Source organism: Lutjanus erythropterus, chromosome 2 (assembly GCF_056507025.1).
Source record: "Lutjanus erythropterus isolate fLutEry1 chromosome 2, fLutEry1.hap2, whole genome shotgun sequence".
NCBI classification, from domain to species: domain Eukaryota; kingdom Metazoa; phylum Chordata; class Actinopteri; order Lutjaniformes; family Lutjanidae; genus Lutjanus; species Lutjanus erythropterus.
Genome location: NC_139318.1, coordinates 1,710,001 through 1,726,149, shown reverse-complemented (window position 1 = coordinate 1,726,149; position 16,149 = coordinate 1,710,001). Strand labels below are relative to the sequence as shown.

At 40.8% G+C, this 16,149-nt stretch overlaps 1 protein-coding gene across 2 annotated transcripts in view; it reads left to right on the top strand.

The window, feature by feature from the left end:
* fhit (fragile histidine triad diadenosine triphosphatase) overlaps positions 1-16,149 on the top strand; it is a 557,602-nt gene that overhangs the window by 200,757 nt on the left and 340,696 nt on the right. For both annotated transcript variants that reach the window (XM_084743826.1, XM_084743834.1), the window contains one exon: positions 14,170-14,294. In XM_084743826.1, coding sequence (XP_084599952.1) covers positions 14,189-14,294 — 106 coding nt within the window. In that variant the 5' untranslated portion in view covers positions 14,170-14,188. The remainder of the gene's footprint in view (positions 1-14,169; positions 14,295-16,149) is intronic.

The window sequence follows — 16,149 nt, the reverse complement described above, 5'->3', positions numbered from 1 at the left end:
ATACACATACACATATATATAAACAATAATAAACGATAATAATAATGTTAACAAGAGGGATACGTGTGATTAGTGAACTACACGATTAAACATTGTCACCCTTGCCAGTCGGTACCAGTCAGTTAAACTATTTATCAATATTTATCAATTCATGCACAATGTCAGAAACTGTTGCCTCTAAGGTGTTATACAGCTGCCCATCACTAGTCAGGGCTGTGGCCTCATCAGACAGCAGCCCCTCTCACCATATGCTATAAGTGTGTATGCCTTGATCGCCCCGAATACCCTCTACTTGGTATTTTTCAGTTTTGGTTCTTTTGATGGCTGTAGAAGCTCCACCGGCCTGCATTCTTTACCATGATTGATGATTCCATGATAAACAACAGGGCTATGACAGACACACGCACACACACACACACACACACACACGCACACCGGAGAGCCTCTCCTCTCTGTGGAGAAACTTTTTCAAAAAAGGCCACAAATGTCACAGTCTGCATTCTGCTCTCCTGCTCTCCCAGTAAATTTCCCCGCCTCTGCCTCACTCTACCTGCCGGCCCCTCCCACCTGATCACCTCACTCTGCTCACCTGCTGCCACAGCTGCTGTTCATCAGCCAATCAGTCCAGTATATAAGCCTCTCCAGCAAACACAGTCATTACCAGATCATTCTTTGCCCCTATCCAAGACTTCCCAGCATTCCATACCCACCTGATCTCCCGTTGCTGACTCTGCCTGCCTCTGACCAGCCTTCCTTATCCACCTTCTGGTAAACACACCAGCCTTCCGTCCCTAACCACAAGTTCTGCCTCAGCGTCTCTGGTTTCTGTCTGTTCTGCCCATGGCTGTGTGGTGTTTCTCCGCGACGACGCTGCAGCACGAGTGTATCCATCTGCTCGTCTGCTGCCCACTGCTGCTCAGAGATTGTTTTGGAGATGCCACGCTCTGTTCTCCTGCTGCCTACCTGTTGGCTCATTCCTTGTTGGCTTGTCTGCTCATCCTGTTTGTTCACCTGGTCCTGACTTCTCCACTTGGTCCCGACTAGGGTTGGGAGATTGGACAGTCTGTCGATGATGGGCTGAATCCATCGCAGATTGCTTTTTCTGCCAGATTTTTAGGGTGATATTTGTCATTTTATTTTGCTAATGTAATAGACAGAGTGACAGCCTCTGCTCTACACCGCGCTCTCATCCAGCGGTGCAGTACACACCCACTCAGCTGACCGTGAGTGCGCTGAGCTGGGTGACGAGTGAGAGGAAAACAGCCTGCAGAGTCAGACTCTTTAAACTCTTTCCATGCAGTAAAGTGAGGATTTATTTTGACCAAACCAGAGTTGGTGATTGTTGGAAGAGTGGACAGAATAACAAAGATGGTTTTGGTGAATTGTGTTTTTCTGTCAAGTTTAAATGAAGTGTATTTTCCAAGGCGTTAATGACACACATTTAAGCTTGTATTAGTTTGATAAGAGAGAAACTTGAATTCAGAAGATGAACAGTTGTATTTTTCTGTTTAAAATAGAAAATAAGTGTGAAAACACAATGTCTCGACACTTTGTGAGTTTGTTTTGTCCACTGGATGTAGTGAATGTATGCACTATGCGTAACATAGTGAATCCCAGCTGAGACGTGAGGGGACGGTAGAAAGTGGGCAGGGGGACGGTATAGCCAATCGCTGATGGATGGGCTGATGATGATCACTTGGAAAATTATAGCATATCACCCAACTCTAGTCCCGACTCACCGCTTGGTCATCCCTTGTGGACTTTGCTGCTCTCGTGGTTCCGAAGTCCTCGCCTTGTCGACCTTGTGTCCTATAAGCCCATCTCTGGTACCTCTGCCTGCCCATGAGGTGAACTGTTTGGGTTTGAGGACTCGTCCCTGTCCTCAGTCCCAATCCCAGGTTCGGCTCAACCCACTCCCGGAGCCTTCCCATCAGAGACTGTGCGTGGGCCGAAGAATGAACTGTTCCTTGTGTTTCTTCGTCTGCTCAAGTTCCTGTTTTTGCTGTGTGCCAGTAAAAGTCATTACCAAATGTTACTCTGTGCCTGTGTGCTGCAAGTGGCTCCAAACCTTACCCATTACAACAAATGCCACAAATCTCATGGTTGGTTAGCTCTTATTGCTACACTGAGCTGTATTCAGTGTGTCCATGAGGCCATGCCCCATGGAGTGGTTTTGCCATTCATGCCTCAACCCTGTGCTCATCCCCTTGCCCACTTTTCAGCATTTTTCAGTTATGCAGTGGGTGGAGTTAGGCTCAAAGGTGGATTAATTAATAAATAAATTAATTAATTTCCATTTCTTTATGTTGTCACACACTGATGTGATGCCATGACAGAGTAACAAGCTAGCTACAGACTTTCTCTCTCCATCTTTCTACATTCATATTTTGGGTGAAATCCTCTAACTGAAACTGACTCAGATGTGTTTTTCACTTGTATGTCTCAGGCACATTCATTTGTATCAGCACAGCTGTCTGCACCAGCTCCAAGATTCTCCTGTCCCAGCTGCATGTGATGGCCGTAAACGTGCACTGAAGCCTTTCTTTTTTCGACAGTATGTGCATATACTGTACAGGAGGCTGTTTCCTAGTAAAAATGCACTGAAAATATATATATTTTTTTCATTTTGTAACCTGGGCGGTGCAGTGTGTGCTCCACAGCCTGAGAGCAGCTCAATCTGTTCCCCTTTCACTTCACCCAGCAAATGGAAAGCAAGACTTTTTGGACATTTTCTGCAGTGTTTTCCTGGGCAAACTGTACATTTACTGCCACAAAGCAACTTCACTACTAAATTTTAATTCCTCTGCTCTGATTACCAGCACCTGCCTGCTCTGAGTGCAGTCATCAGCACACTCTTTGCTCATCCACAGCCACTGTATGTGCGTATGGGCACACACACACACACACACTGCGGTGGGTATGCATTGTGTTGATGGAAATGGATCAGAAATATTCACACATGTCAAAGGAAAACTGCAGACTGGACAGAATATTTGGCTGACTAGATGTTTCCAGTCAAGACAATGAGTAGTTCATTTGCCACAAAAAGGCAAAACACACAATAAACACAGTTAAAGATAATTGTGACTGATATGGTAATTTATTTTCAGATTTTCTACAGATATTATGATAATATTGTTATTGTAAATGCTTTTGGCCACAATAATCATGAAGTGAAAATCTGATATTGTGACAGCCCTAATAGAAACACTAGGATCACATGATTTCATGGAAGAAAATATTGTTATATTTAAAGATGTGGCTCCCATTTATTTTCTTGTTTAAAAAAAAAAAAAATCTCAGTGCAGTGCAAACTAGTTCTTCAAGTACCATGATCCTGCAGTAAGACTGGCAGTCAGTCAGCTACTCTTCATTACCAAAAACTGATACAAGTTGACATGCTTCTACATGTTTTTAAACCTTTATTAAGTCATTAAGAGCAAATTCCTATTTACAATGGCAGCCTGGGAAGGCTCAATAATCGACAAGATAATTTGAACAAATTGTGACATTTACATGTTCCCTCTGATATACAGACATTATTGCTCTTTAAAGGATGTACAGCTTCATTTTCAGTTGCACAATTTTATACGATGCTTACGACAATACTGGATTTACTCCCCATTGATGAGATGTTGTTATACTGTTCAGCCTCCCATTTTGTCTTTGTCACTTTTCTGATTCTGAAGAGGGATACGTATATGTTGTGTGTGTGTGTGTGTGTGTGTGTGTGTGTGTGTGTGTGTGTGTGTGTGTGTGTGTGTGTGTGTTCCTACTTCTGTATGTGATATATTCTAGTGTATTTATTACCTGAGGAGGTGAAGTTAAACTTGTGTGTTGAGGGAACCTGTGCTGTGAAAGCAATTTAAGATTAGAGCTGTGGGTGGCTGCCATTTACACCAGCCACACATGTAATTGAGGTTGCCCCCAGGCTTACAGTGCGTCAAGTCAAAGCAGCCGAGCTGCACACACTCTTCCAGGGTTCAGTAAAACTGTGGCTGTGCTACCTGACAGCAGCTCCACACACAGCAGCAGTCAGCTGCCCCGATGCAGTAATGTCAAAGGATACGATACAATACAGAGGAGTCACATGATCTTATATTACATAAGATCTAACCATACAAACACTTCATGTTCTTTTATTTGACTTAAAATGGCATTGATTCATCTTTTGGACACTTGGGGGCAATTGGCCAAGTTGACATAAGTAAACATGAACATTCATTTGGAGTTGACTTTGTGTCCACCTGATGAATATTATTCCAGTATTCACTCTGGTTTACTCTCCACCATGCCCTGAGACAAATATCTGACTCTGAAGCTGCTAAATGCTCATCTGTGTTCACCAGCAGTTGTCAGAGCCCTTTAGTGGAAAAGTAACTAACTTTTGCTGTTTGACATGAGGTGGAGGAGAGCAGTTGAGATTAATGGGTAGAAAACCAAAATAATGAGCTAAAACAGACTCAAGAGTTCGGTAGAGCTTGAGGAAACTGCAGAGATCTATTTTTGTATCAAGTTGAGTTACTCACACTCTATCATGTCCTGAAAATTTATAGTTCCAGGGACCTGTCAGGGAAAAAAGGCAAAAGGATTTCACGGTGTGTTATGTCACTAAAATGCCTAAAATGCCTAAAAATGCCTAATTTCACAACAGCTTTTCTAAAAAATTGTGATGCATGTTGCAGTGTTTTTAGGCCTTTTTTGCAATAGAATTGTGGAAGCAAGTGAAAGTTGCAAAAGAAAGTTGCAATTATTTTTTTTAAAATATATAGTTCATTACAATCAAAGGCAACTTGCTTCAGGGAGAACTAATCCACACTGTGTTCTGAGTGTTCTAAGTAACCTCGGCAAAAAGGCTCACAAGTACAAAAACTCTAACAAAATGTGCTTTATTTGTAGATAAAGAAGTGCATGAGTGTTAATAAATGGCAATAACAGCAACAAACCTTCTGTTCTTTTCAGTATGTGTGACAGCATTTATGATGTCAAATTTGCAGTTACATGGCGATTTGCAGGGACTGGTTGAATTTGTGTGAATTGTTGCGATCACAGCATCGCCTGGAGCTAACTTCCTGGAGGGACTGATCAACGTAACATGTTGTCAAGTTCCTGCAGTGGACACAGGCTGAAGATCAGTCTGGGGATGTGGACCTGGTGTTCCCTTCTAGACTGGCTGCTGTTGCCTGCTGACAGTGACAGTGTGGATATTTGGACTGACAGTGTTAGACAGTGGTCCTTAGGAACTGATGAAGTTTCCTTTTTGGATGACAATATTAATGTTCCTCAAATTTGATGTTGTAGTTAGATGTTGGTTGTGACAACAGCCAGAAATTGGTAATGTAGAGAAAAAACAGACCATCTCTGCCACATTTAAGTGTTGAAATACTTTGTAATATATATCAAAAATGTATGAATTCATAGTTTTCATAGGTATTCAAGATTTGGAGGAACAAATCGTCTCTGTTAGTATTCTTGATCCACTTCTGGTGAACATCTTGGTCCTCTGTACACCCAGTGAATCTCTGTAGACTGCATGGTCTCAGGCAGCGGCAGTTGCCATGAGGTAAAGGCCTGGGTATTTTGCTTCCTGTTTTTTTTTTCCATTGTCAAAAGTAACATTACATACAAAACACACTTGTTATGACAGCTCACATTGAATCATTCACATACTATAAGAGGACGCCACTGCAGCAATGGCAGCTTGTTTACTTCTGGTACTTTGTCTGATTTGTCTATACACCATATCACTGAACATGAATCACACAAGTGACAGTAATATTTTTAGGACCCAGTGATGAAATGATGTGTCTTAATGGAGGCCAGCGTGACAGCATTTATTTGATAAGAAGCACAACTTTCCCTCCCTCTGCCAAACATCAAGATCATGTAAGAACAACAGGAAGTAGCCTCCCTCAGAGCTTCTCTTTTCAAGGTGAAAGAACTGCATCTCCATTTTTACACTTTCTTTCACATCATGACACTGAAAGTCTGTAGCTCTGAGGACCTGGCTCCAATCTCACCAAAGCCCCCGTGTGATAATCAATAGCCATTTACTGGTCCAAGGTGTTAAATAGTGTAGGCTGGTGATTGAGTTGAACTCCAGGCTTAGTGGGGGTCAAGTCAAAGAACCAGAGGTACTGTATTGACCAGCTACTGGTGGTTAAGAATGGTCACAGAGAGTGAATGAACAACATCTGAATGCCATACTGTGAAAAGGAGTGCAGCAATAAGAGCTCACTGAGAACAGATATATAGAGTCCAGTCCAGACCTGCTCTATATGAAAACTTCTGTTATTATTTGGTGCTGTATAAATCAATTGAACTGAAAAGTTGATTATAGCAAAGTTTCCAGAGTTTTGATGTCTTACGTATTTGATTGGACTGTCTCCTCCACCTGGAGGGGTGGTGAAATTGCTGACCCAAGCACAGTGCAGAGGCAAAAAAATCTACCCTCAGCGGATCATCATTGACAGCGGGGAGAAAAAAAAAATGTACGTTGCAAATGTCATCTTTGGTGTGGAGAGCTGTTGCCAGGTCTTGTTTGATGTCAGTGAAAATGTCAGATGCTTACAGGCAGGCACTGACTCGTCCAGGTGGGAAACCTCAGCTGGAGGAGAGAAGGGAGCACACGGGCATTAGCCCCTCATCAGGACTTGGTCAGCTGGATTCTGTGTGTGTGTGTGTGTGTGTGTGTGTGTGTGTGTGTGTGTGTGTGTGTGTGTGTGTGTGTGTTTTGTGGTCAAGGTGGTGATGTTGTTGGCAGGATGCTCTGAATGTCCTGGATGAACTACTGATTGTGCATGAAAAGAGTGTAATGGTTTATGTTGTTTCATGTTTTCATGCTGTCTCCACAATAATGATATCAGTAGGACCAGGACTGACTAAAAGCAATTACTATACTATATTATATTATACTATACTATATTATGCCATACTATGTATCCCATACCATACCATACTATTGATATATTTTATTTTTTGCAGTTCCCTTCAGACTAATTGAACTGTTGTTCTAAGTTGTTGAGGGCCAAATGTGACAAATCTGAGTTCTTTTAACTCAGTCTAAAGTCTGAATTCTTAGAATAAAATCAGAACTTTATTCTCAAAATTCTGACATTAATACCAGAATTCTGCCTTTTTTTTTTTTTTAAGAATTCTAACTTTATTCACAAAATTCTTACTTTATTCTCTAAATTCTGACTTTATTATTAACATTATTTTTAGAATTGTAACTTTATTCTCAGAATTCTGACTTAAAATTTAAACTCATAATTCATATTTCCTCCTCAGAATTCTGGCTTTATTCTCTGAATTTTAGCTTTAAACTTGGAATTCTGACTTTAAATCCAGAATTCTGACTGTATTTTCAGTTCTGACTTTAAACTCAAATTTCTGACTTTATTCTCATAATCTGACTTTAGTCTCAGAACTCCCAGATTCTTCACATGTGGCCCTAATCCTCTCCAATACATCACAACATGTAATTTCTGTCACTTTAAATTTAATCAATTGCTGTTTTTACACCTCTGATCAGTATGTATTTTTATATATATAATGATAACAAAAGTTTTTTCAATTTTGTCATATATCAGTATACTATTATATATAGGGACTGTCAGTCTGTGTGTCTCCTGCAGAATCTCTCCAGATAACAGAGAAGAAGTGTGTTTGCTGTTTGATAGTCACAGGTGCTGCTGCAGTCTGCAGCTGCTAAAGCTGACCAGAGGTGGCACTATACTGTATATCCACACTTAACCCGGTGTCACTGGCCTTCAAAACTTGTTTACCACAGCCAACCAAGAGCCCGCATAAGGCAGCAATCCGCAACAACATCAACATCACTCAACTCTGTAAAACGAGCATTGAAAAATATGATCCCCACTGTCAACAGTTTAACTAAGTATGAAAACAGTGAGCAGTATTATTTAATGCTCAGATTAGCAGAACAATTTGCAGCCACAAATCCACCACACTAAAGCTAGCTTCTTTGTTCTCTGTCACTCTGTCACTCACTCTGTTTTTCTCAAAGATTCCTGGTATAACTCCAAGATAATGAATTATTCAGGTAGTTCCAAACATCAAACTAAATAAAAGTTAATGTTCAGTTGTTGGAAAGGTAGAGATTCCATCCTGGAAGACCTGTCACTGATTTTGAGAAAATTAGACAGAAGAACACAAAAAAGCTTCTCTACAGTAACAGTCCTTGGAAACAGATTTTTGTTTTTATCCATTGTCTAGTATTTTAACTGCACAATGGATAAGAAACAAAAATTAACTATAGACTGTAGACTTTAACTGTAGATTGTAGCACAGTGACAGTGTCTGTTACACATGCAGGGCAAGCCTGCAAGACGTGCACCAGACTTGGAAGCAAATTTAACATCATGCAAAGCAGTGTAATGATGTCACATGATGCCCACTGGCCCAAAAAGACTTACCATGAGCTTACATTGTGACAGAAAAATAGCTGTAAAATGGTTAATAATTTTTTTTGAGCATCACAACCCTCACAAAACGACTTTTTTTACAATCAGGATTTGACACATGGGGTCTGATAACATCTAAGAGCAACACAATTAAATCATTTTCTCCCCATTAGAGTTAGCAGACTGCCAAACTGGAAGTCTCTGTTGCGATGCTCTATGGGTCGCATGGTGCAGAAACATATGCTGAAGATCTGAGTGATTTTATATCTGGCATAGCTTTCAACATCCAGGTGGATTTTCAAAATAAAGGCATAAAAACTCATGTTTTGGGTCACTGACTTTGACAGACCATCAAAACGTAACTAGAATTTGCAGCCAGTTCTCATCATTGTTAAAGTGCGTGTTGGTTGAAAGTGCAGGCAACTTATTCCAACTGATATGGCTGTTTATTGTTGGGCAGAGTCTCCTAGTGGACGTAGCAAGCATGACAGGAGAAGTATAAAGAGTGAGAATTCATTTGGAGGAGGATGTTGGGTTGATTAATGTTTCAAACAAGCACAGGACTTTCATGCAGGAGTGTAGTGTGGAACAAAAAGTAGACAATGAGTTATTTTTTTTGAGTAACTAAAACTTTGTAATGGGCGTGAAATTGGTCACACGAGTGACATCACTTCTGTCATGTGACAAATGGAACAGGAAAAGATTGTGATTTGGGTTTAAAAAAAAACCTAACCCTAAGCAAGCAGTTTTTGTGCCTAAACCTAACCAAACTGTGACCCTTTTACAATGTGATGTAAACCACGTGCGTAACATCATGTGACCTAGTTAAGGTTCGGTAAGTCTGTTGCTGCCAGTTCTCTCCACTGGTAATATGGTACATTGTTTTGGGAGTAATTGACAATCAACCTATTCTGGTGTTGAGGTATGAGGCTGTGTTGTGTATTTGATGTGTTGGGAGAACAGAGTGTACATACATGTTTGTATGCACATTTAAACAGTATATATTTATTAAATAACTGTGTAGAAAAATGTGTCAGTGGAAGTAAACACTGCAGGCATGTTCCAACAAAGATGATGATTGAGCTGTATCAAGTGAATGAATAAACCAACCACACAAACAATTGTGGCCATACACCACAAGAAAATATACTATACACCATAAGTGTATATTTCAAAATAAATGTTCCTTTAATTGCATATAATCATCCTAGCAGGATCTTTCCACCGTTGATATCCAACAATCTGAACTGTTAACTGCACTTCAGTTCACTACATCATTGAAATCCCCAGGAAACCAGCACAATGACACGACCTGTGTGTCCTCAGTGGGAGTTATGGCCGGTGCTGCTGGTAGCGCTCTCAATAAAAGAAGGAAATCAGTTGTGCTTTTGTAGCTGAAAAGGCTGTTGGCATTTACAAATTGAAGGTGATAAAATCTGTGTAAAGTAAACACTAATTGGGTCATCTCTCCACGCAGTGAACTAATTGCAGCATTCTAGTTCTTAATTGTGGAATTGTCAGAGTGCATTTGGAATGCTAATGCAGGAGAGACAGCTGGTGAGACAGAGAGCGGATGAGTCTTCTGGGACCAAATCCAAATTCACCCATGGCTCTCTCCCTCTCTCCTCTCTGTCTCTGTGTAGTGGCTGAGCAGTTCAGGTAGGAGACTGGAGAGAGATAGGAGGCAGGAGGGAGCCTGCACGGTGCTGTGATTATCTCCAGGCTCCAGCCTTCCTCCTCCTCCTCCTCTTCTGCCTCCATCAGGCCACACAGCCCACCAAGAGGAGCCGTGTAATCGCTTAGGCGTCATTTAACCCCATTACAGTTAGTCTCGCACACGTTTCAAAAAGACGGGGATCCTCTCACAGTCATCATTAGGTGTAATTAAATTGGTCATGGTAATGTGCCAAATGATCATGCCCTTCCCCCGACCCTCACCCCTCTCAGGCAGACATGCATCAGCATTTTGGTATTTGTTTCAGGACTCTATGAAAGTATTTTTAGTTGAACACATTGTGCACCTGGTGCTGAGATTCAAAATAGGACCAGAAATTGACTGTTAATTTTGTATTTACTTGATAAAAATATGAATGCTTTTTTAAGCAGATGAAGAGGCATGTTTGTCTGTGGTGTTTGAGATTCATTAAAAAATACTCAACTATCAGGGCGCTCTAACCACAATTAATTCCATTACACTCAAAAATCTGATTTGTAACAGATGTATTTGCCAATGTGTTATATGATGTGTACACAGCAGCGTGGTAGAAGACTATTGCCACAAAGCAGAGATGGGGCCAAGTAATTTTGTGTAAGTCACAAGCAAGTCTTGAGTCAAGTCCCAAGTCCTAAACTTTGAGTTATGAGTCCCAAAAAAGTCTTACCTTGTGAGGTAGCTGCATTCACAAGATCACAAAATCACACAAGAATCCATCTTGCCAGGCTCCAAGCTATCCCTTTGTGTCTGCCCCAGAGGTGGTGTGAGCCAGTAGGCGTTCCCGGAGGGATTGCTGGTGCTGTTTTAGCTGCATAGACAGTGAGAAGTGTCCACGGAACCACTTGTCTTGAATAAACAAAGGTGGCTGCATAGATACTGTGATAGCATCAGTTATATCAGAACTGGAGAGAATTTCTTCACTGAAAGAAGAGCAAAGGGCGACACTGAAGGTTTTTATCGGTGGAAAAGATGTTTTTGCTCTTCTTCAGGCTGGCTTTGCCTTCCATTCAGTGAGTTGATCTGATTAGTTGAAGTTAGCCCGTGTTACAGGTTATGCACCCAATCACACTTGGCAGGTGACTGGGTGACAGATAGTTATCTGCCAAGTGTTTTTTTTTTTTTTTTTCAAGGCTGCATGTACCTAATCAAACCTTTGCTGATGTTGTCATCACAGTATCAGCAGTCGTTTTACCTAAGCAGTGCTGTTTGAATATTCCTGAGGACATCCCATACTGCCTAACACCATCCTGACACAGTGATGTTCAGATTCAGCACTGGGCTCAGTGTGTTTCGGCCCTCAGACAACATGTCCCACCTGAAGCATACAGTATGGTACTGTACCCCCTTTCACCTTGCATTACAATGTGTTTTGGGGTGATTGAATTGCAATCTGGTAAATACTCCGAAGACAAAGTGAGGACGGATGTGATGCAATCAGCCAAACCACTTCTGGTGGTGGTCAGGTATAGCACTTTAATTGTTCCTGAAATGCTGAGCTTGTCAAGGCCCAATGCCGACAAAATTCTGAAACTGACCCTAACCTGACCCTCATTAGAATATTTCAGCCCAAACCTGATTACAGCCTGAAATATTTTTAAAAAACCTCCCTCTATGTCCTTTATGACCAATTAATCAATCATTGATTTATCGTTATCATCCCTAGTTCAATTCCATGTTGATTATAAAGTGATTTCCTGTTCTAGCTGTGTTTCAGTATCAGGATTCTCATTTTCCCCTAAAGTGACAGAGACAGAAACAGAATGTGTTTGTGCAGAGTTCAGCTCATCTGTATGTTACGTGCAGGCAATAATGGTTTCTCTCAGCAGGATGTCAACCGTGTAACAGTTGATGGAGGAGTTTGTCAGATGTGACACCATCTTTCTATCTCAGACACGGTCCGATAAGATGGATTTATCTCTCCACCACAGTGGAGTGTCACTGTGAGAGAAACAGTGGCACACAATAATGTCTTTTTTCACCTCTGCTGTGATTACTACCTGAATGAAAGCAAAACCATGAGCTTCATTTATCCTTGTGATTCAATATTTCAGGCCTGCTTGTTATTGCATTTCTCCCATCATTGCTTTAGTTAGCGAGATTCATCATTTTTAATACCAAGGTCATATTTTGATAAAATGTAGAAGCAGAATTTGTGAGGCTGTCAAGCCTTGAGGGCTGTTTGAGAAATTGATAATTATGTTTTTTGACGGTTCACAGGAGGTGAGAGGTTTGGAACAAAGTGTTTCTGTGGTCTTGAGCAGCTCTCATGCTGAGCCTTTTACCTCCTAAATATGCCACCATTAGCCACACATTCGTGCTTCCATTTTTTGACTGCTTGAGTTAATGAAGACCTCCACATTCCAGCAATTCAACCACACTAAAGTGTGAACGCGACTATTCATTTCTCGCCTCCAACAGTGTTGACAACAGTAACAGTGGCTCTTACCAACAGTCAGTTTAGTTATTGCTCCGAAAACGTTCTGTAATGGATCATAAGTGATCAGTAACTGTCTGGGTATCCCCTAAAAAAAAATTACAGTATCCAATGACAGTACTCTCACAAGGATAGTTCATCCAAAAATGAAAATTCAGTCATTATCTACTCACCCTCATGCTGATTGAAGGTTGGGTTTAGTTTTTTAGTCCACAAAACACGGCTGGAGTTTCACAGTAAAATAAAAAGATTCTCCCAAATAATGGATGTGAATGGTGACTAGTTTTCAAATGTAAAAAAACCTGACAGAATAAAAACATAAAATGCCTCCATACTGCTTGTCTGGTGTAATCCAAGTCTCCTAAAGCCCCAACATGGCAAGCTGCCCCAAAAAAAAGTTATTCACACCATGTTTTTAACCTGAATCTTCAATGTAGATCTTTAGCTTGGAGCCATGTTCACATGCACACTGTCTGAACTCTGTGTGTGTGTGTGGTGTGTCAAGCCTTAAGGAGACTTGGGAGGCATTTTATTTTTTTTTTTCAGTTGTTTTTTTCTGTTTGAAAACTCATCACCATTCACTTCCATTGTTTGGAAGATTCTGCAGCACTGTTTTCCTGTGAAACTCCAGCAGTGTTTTGTGGGCTAACAAAATAAACCTGACCATCAGTCAGCATGAGGGTGAGTAGATAATGACTCAATTATCATTTTTGGGTGAACTATCCCTGTAAGAAAAACTAATCGAGTCCATGTCAGGCAGCTCACTATTCTGCTGAAGAGAGTACCTTGGCAGCTTGAAAGGGTCGGTTCACCCTTAAATCAAAAATACATATTTTCCCTCTGGTCTGTCGTGCTGTTTATCCATGTATACTATTTTGGTGTGAGATGCAGAGTCTTGGAGATATCGGTCATAGATGTTTCTGCTGTCTCGCCAATATAATGGAACTAGATGACACTAGTCCTATGGTGCTCAAAGCAATGTCTCTTTACCAAAATCATACCCTGGTCACTCACAGCTGATATCTCCAAAACTCTACAACTCATACCAAAAAATCTAGATGGATAAATAGAACTATAGGCCAGGTTTTTTTTTGGGTTGAACTGCCCCTTAAAACCTTCATTCAGTCAGTAGTTTGGCAGGGAATCTCTCAGCCCCAAGCTGAAAATCTCGAGGCGGGGTGGCCCATGTACATCTGGGGCATTTTATTAAAGTTATGTAGTGATCAAACCAGGAGGGAACTTACCAATGCCTAAGATTAGTTATAATACTGTACCTCCAAGCCTTTCCTGAAGTCAAGAGTTTTCTTTTTGTCTTTTTTGTTTAGTACTTTCTATTTCTAGTTGTTTTCAAGTGGTTAGATTTCATGTCTTACTGTGTATCTTTGATGTATGTGTATTGTGATGATGTGTGTAGTCTATTTTTGTTTTCTTGACGAAGTTTGTCATTGTTAGATTTAGAGTTACCTTAAGCCAAATCTAATTGGATTAAAAATGCCAGTAATGTTCTTGTGTGAGGCCTCCAGTCGTATGTGATGTACAGAATTCTTGTTTAGTCTGAGGTTATTGACCACCTGCCGTCTCTGCGTCTCTTGCAGACCTTTGAGTCAGTGGGACATGTCGACTCTGCGCTTTGGACAGCATCTCATCAAGGCCTCGGCTGTGTTCCTGCAGACGGAGCTGTCCTTCGCTCTGGTCAACAGGAAGCCTGTGGTGCCCGGACGTATCTTTTCATTACCTCCAGGTGAGAGGTGGGCCTTCTAGCCTTTGTATTGTTTGTGGGTTGAAGTAAGTGTTGTCATTTTAACACCGGACAGACCCTCTGAGTCTGGTGACTGCTCACTATGCTGGATTCATTTGGATACATACTTTTTTTTGTTTTGTTGAGGCTTCATGAGTTGCTGCCTTTGCAGTTCACACCACATCAACAACAGCACATCTCTGTGCTCCTTGTACAACTTTTTGTCATGGTTAGAATCCATCTAATCTTATAATGAAGTCATTTTGAATCCAGAAATATGCAGTTCATTAAATTCATATTCATTACATGCACTTCTACTTGCACAATGCAGGTTTTAGACATCAGGAATAGAAACTAATATTTTTAACCTCTGGTTCCATAGGCCACCAAGCTCCTGAGTTTGGTGGCCAAAGTACATTTTTGGTGGCCCAAATGTAAACTGTACAGTAAATGGGAAAACAAGACAGAAAGTCAATTTAAAGCAGCTTAACACGACTTTCCTTAACTGTGACCTTCGTGTTGCCCACTTTCCCATGAATTGTGACGTGCTGTTTATTGAGGGCATTGTTCCAGAACAAACCTGCTGCAGTATATTCCCTCTTTAGACGTGTCAGATATTAGCCACTTAAACTCCTGCAGACATTCACTCCTGCATTTTCATTGTCTTTTTTTTATCTTTCTTTTGTGTTCCTGGTTCTTCTGTCTGAGTCAGCTTAGTAAACCTAAACCTAAATACTTCAGTAGCCCTGACATATCAGTAGCTAGCCGATGACAAGTACTGTTCACTGTTCTCATAGACTGTTGAACTAAAAGGTGTGATGAAATCAGAACATTTGTAGAGCTGTAACTTTTTGTGATGGTGAAGGCTCACACCATGAGGATAAAACTTGGTGGCCACAGGGGCTCACTTACATGCATTATGTTGTGGCCACACAGTCACTCTTTATTTGTTTTCATTGCATTTTGTAGGTGATCTAACAAACATTAGTGCAATCGACAGCTGACTACTAAGTTGAATGTCCATAACACTGATTATTTAAATTAAACCTACTCTGTAAACCTTTGAAGCAGTAATCATTATAAATCTACCAGACAAACACATCAGAAACACTAACAAGTGGGCCACAGTGAGGATTTAAGTAAAGAGTGTTAGCCGGCCGGTTTTGTTAACAGTCTGAAGTGCTTAGTTTATCACGCCTGCAATAACACAACAGCCTAAGCCGGTAAGAAAAAAAGTACAATATACTCAGTCACTGTCCAACACAGAGTCACTTTTTGTAGCCGTGGGCCATCAGACCATGGTTATTGATGCCAAACCCTGCCTGACATGTCACAGATGTTAGGGAGCAACCTTTAAAAAACTTAAAAATGAGCTATAACTCTCTACTAAAAACCACTTCACATAAACGATTCATCCTGTTTTATTTGACTTTGCTAACTTAAAGGACTGAGCAGCAGCAGCAGCCTTAGAGTAGCTTCTGTAACTTCTAAATGAACTTGTTTAGTTTCTTTAAGCACTTAAAACTTCTTCAAAGCATGTGAATGTGAAAAGTTTTTAAAAGGTAATATGTGTAAAATGTGATTTTGACCTCTGTGAGGTTGAGGAACCTGAGTTTGAAATGAACATTTCACGTCCGTGTCTGAATGCCTTAGCTGTATGTAGCCATTCAATAAGCAGGACAGTCATTGTTGTACACAGTTGTCAGGGTGACCTTGGTTTTGTGTTGCTGTTGAGAATCAGTGTTTATTTTCCATTATTACCCAGCATCCTGTAGATTATCCTTCAGCTGTTATATTAGAGTTGAAAACCAAATGTTCTGAGGATGACTCCAGGGAG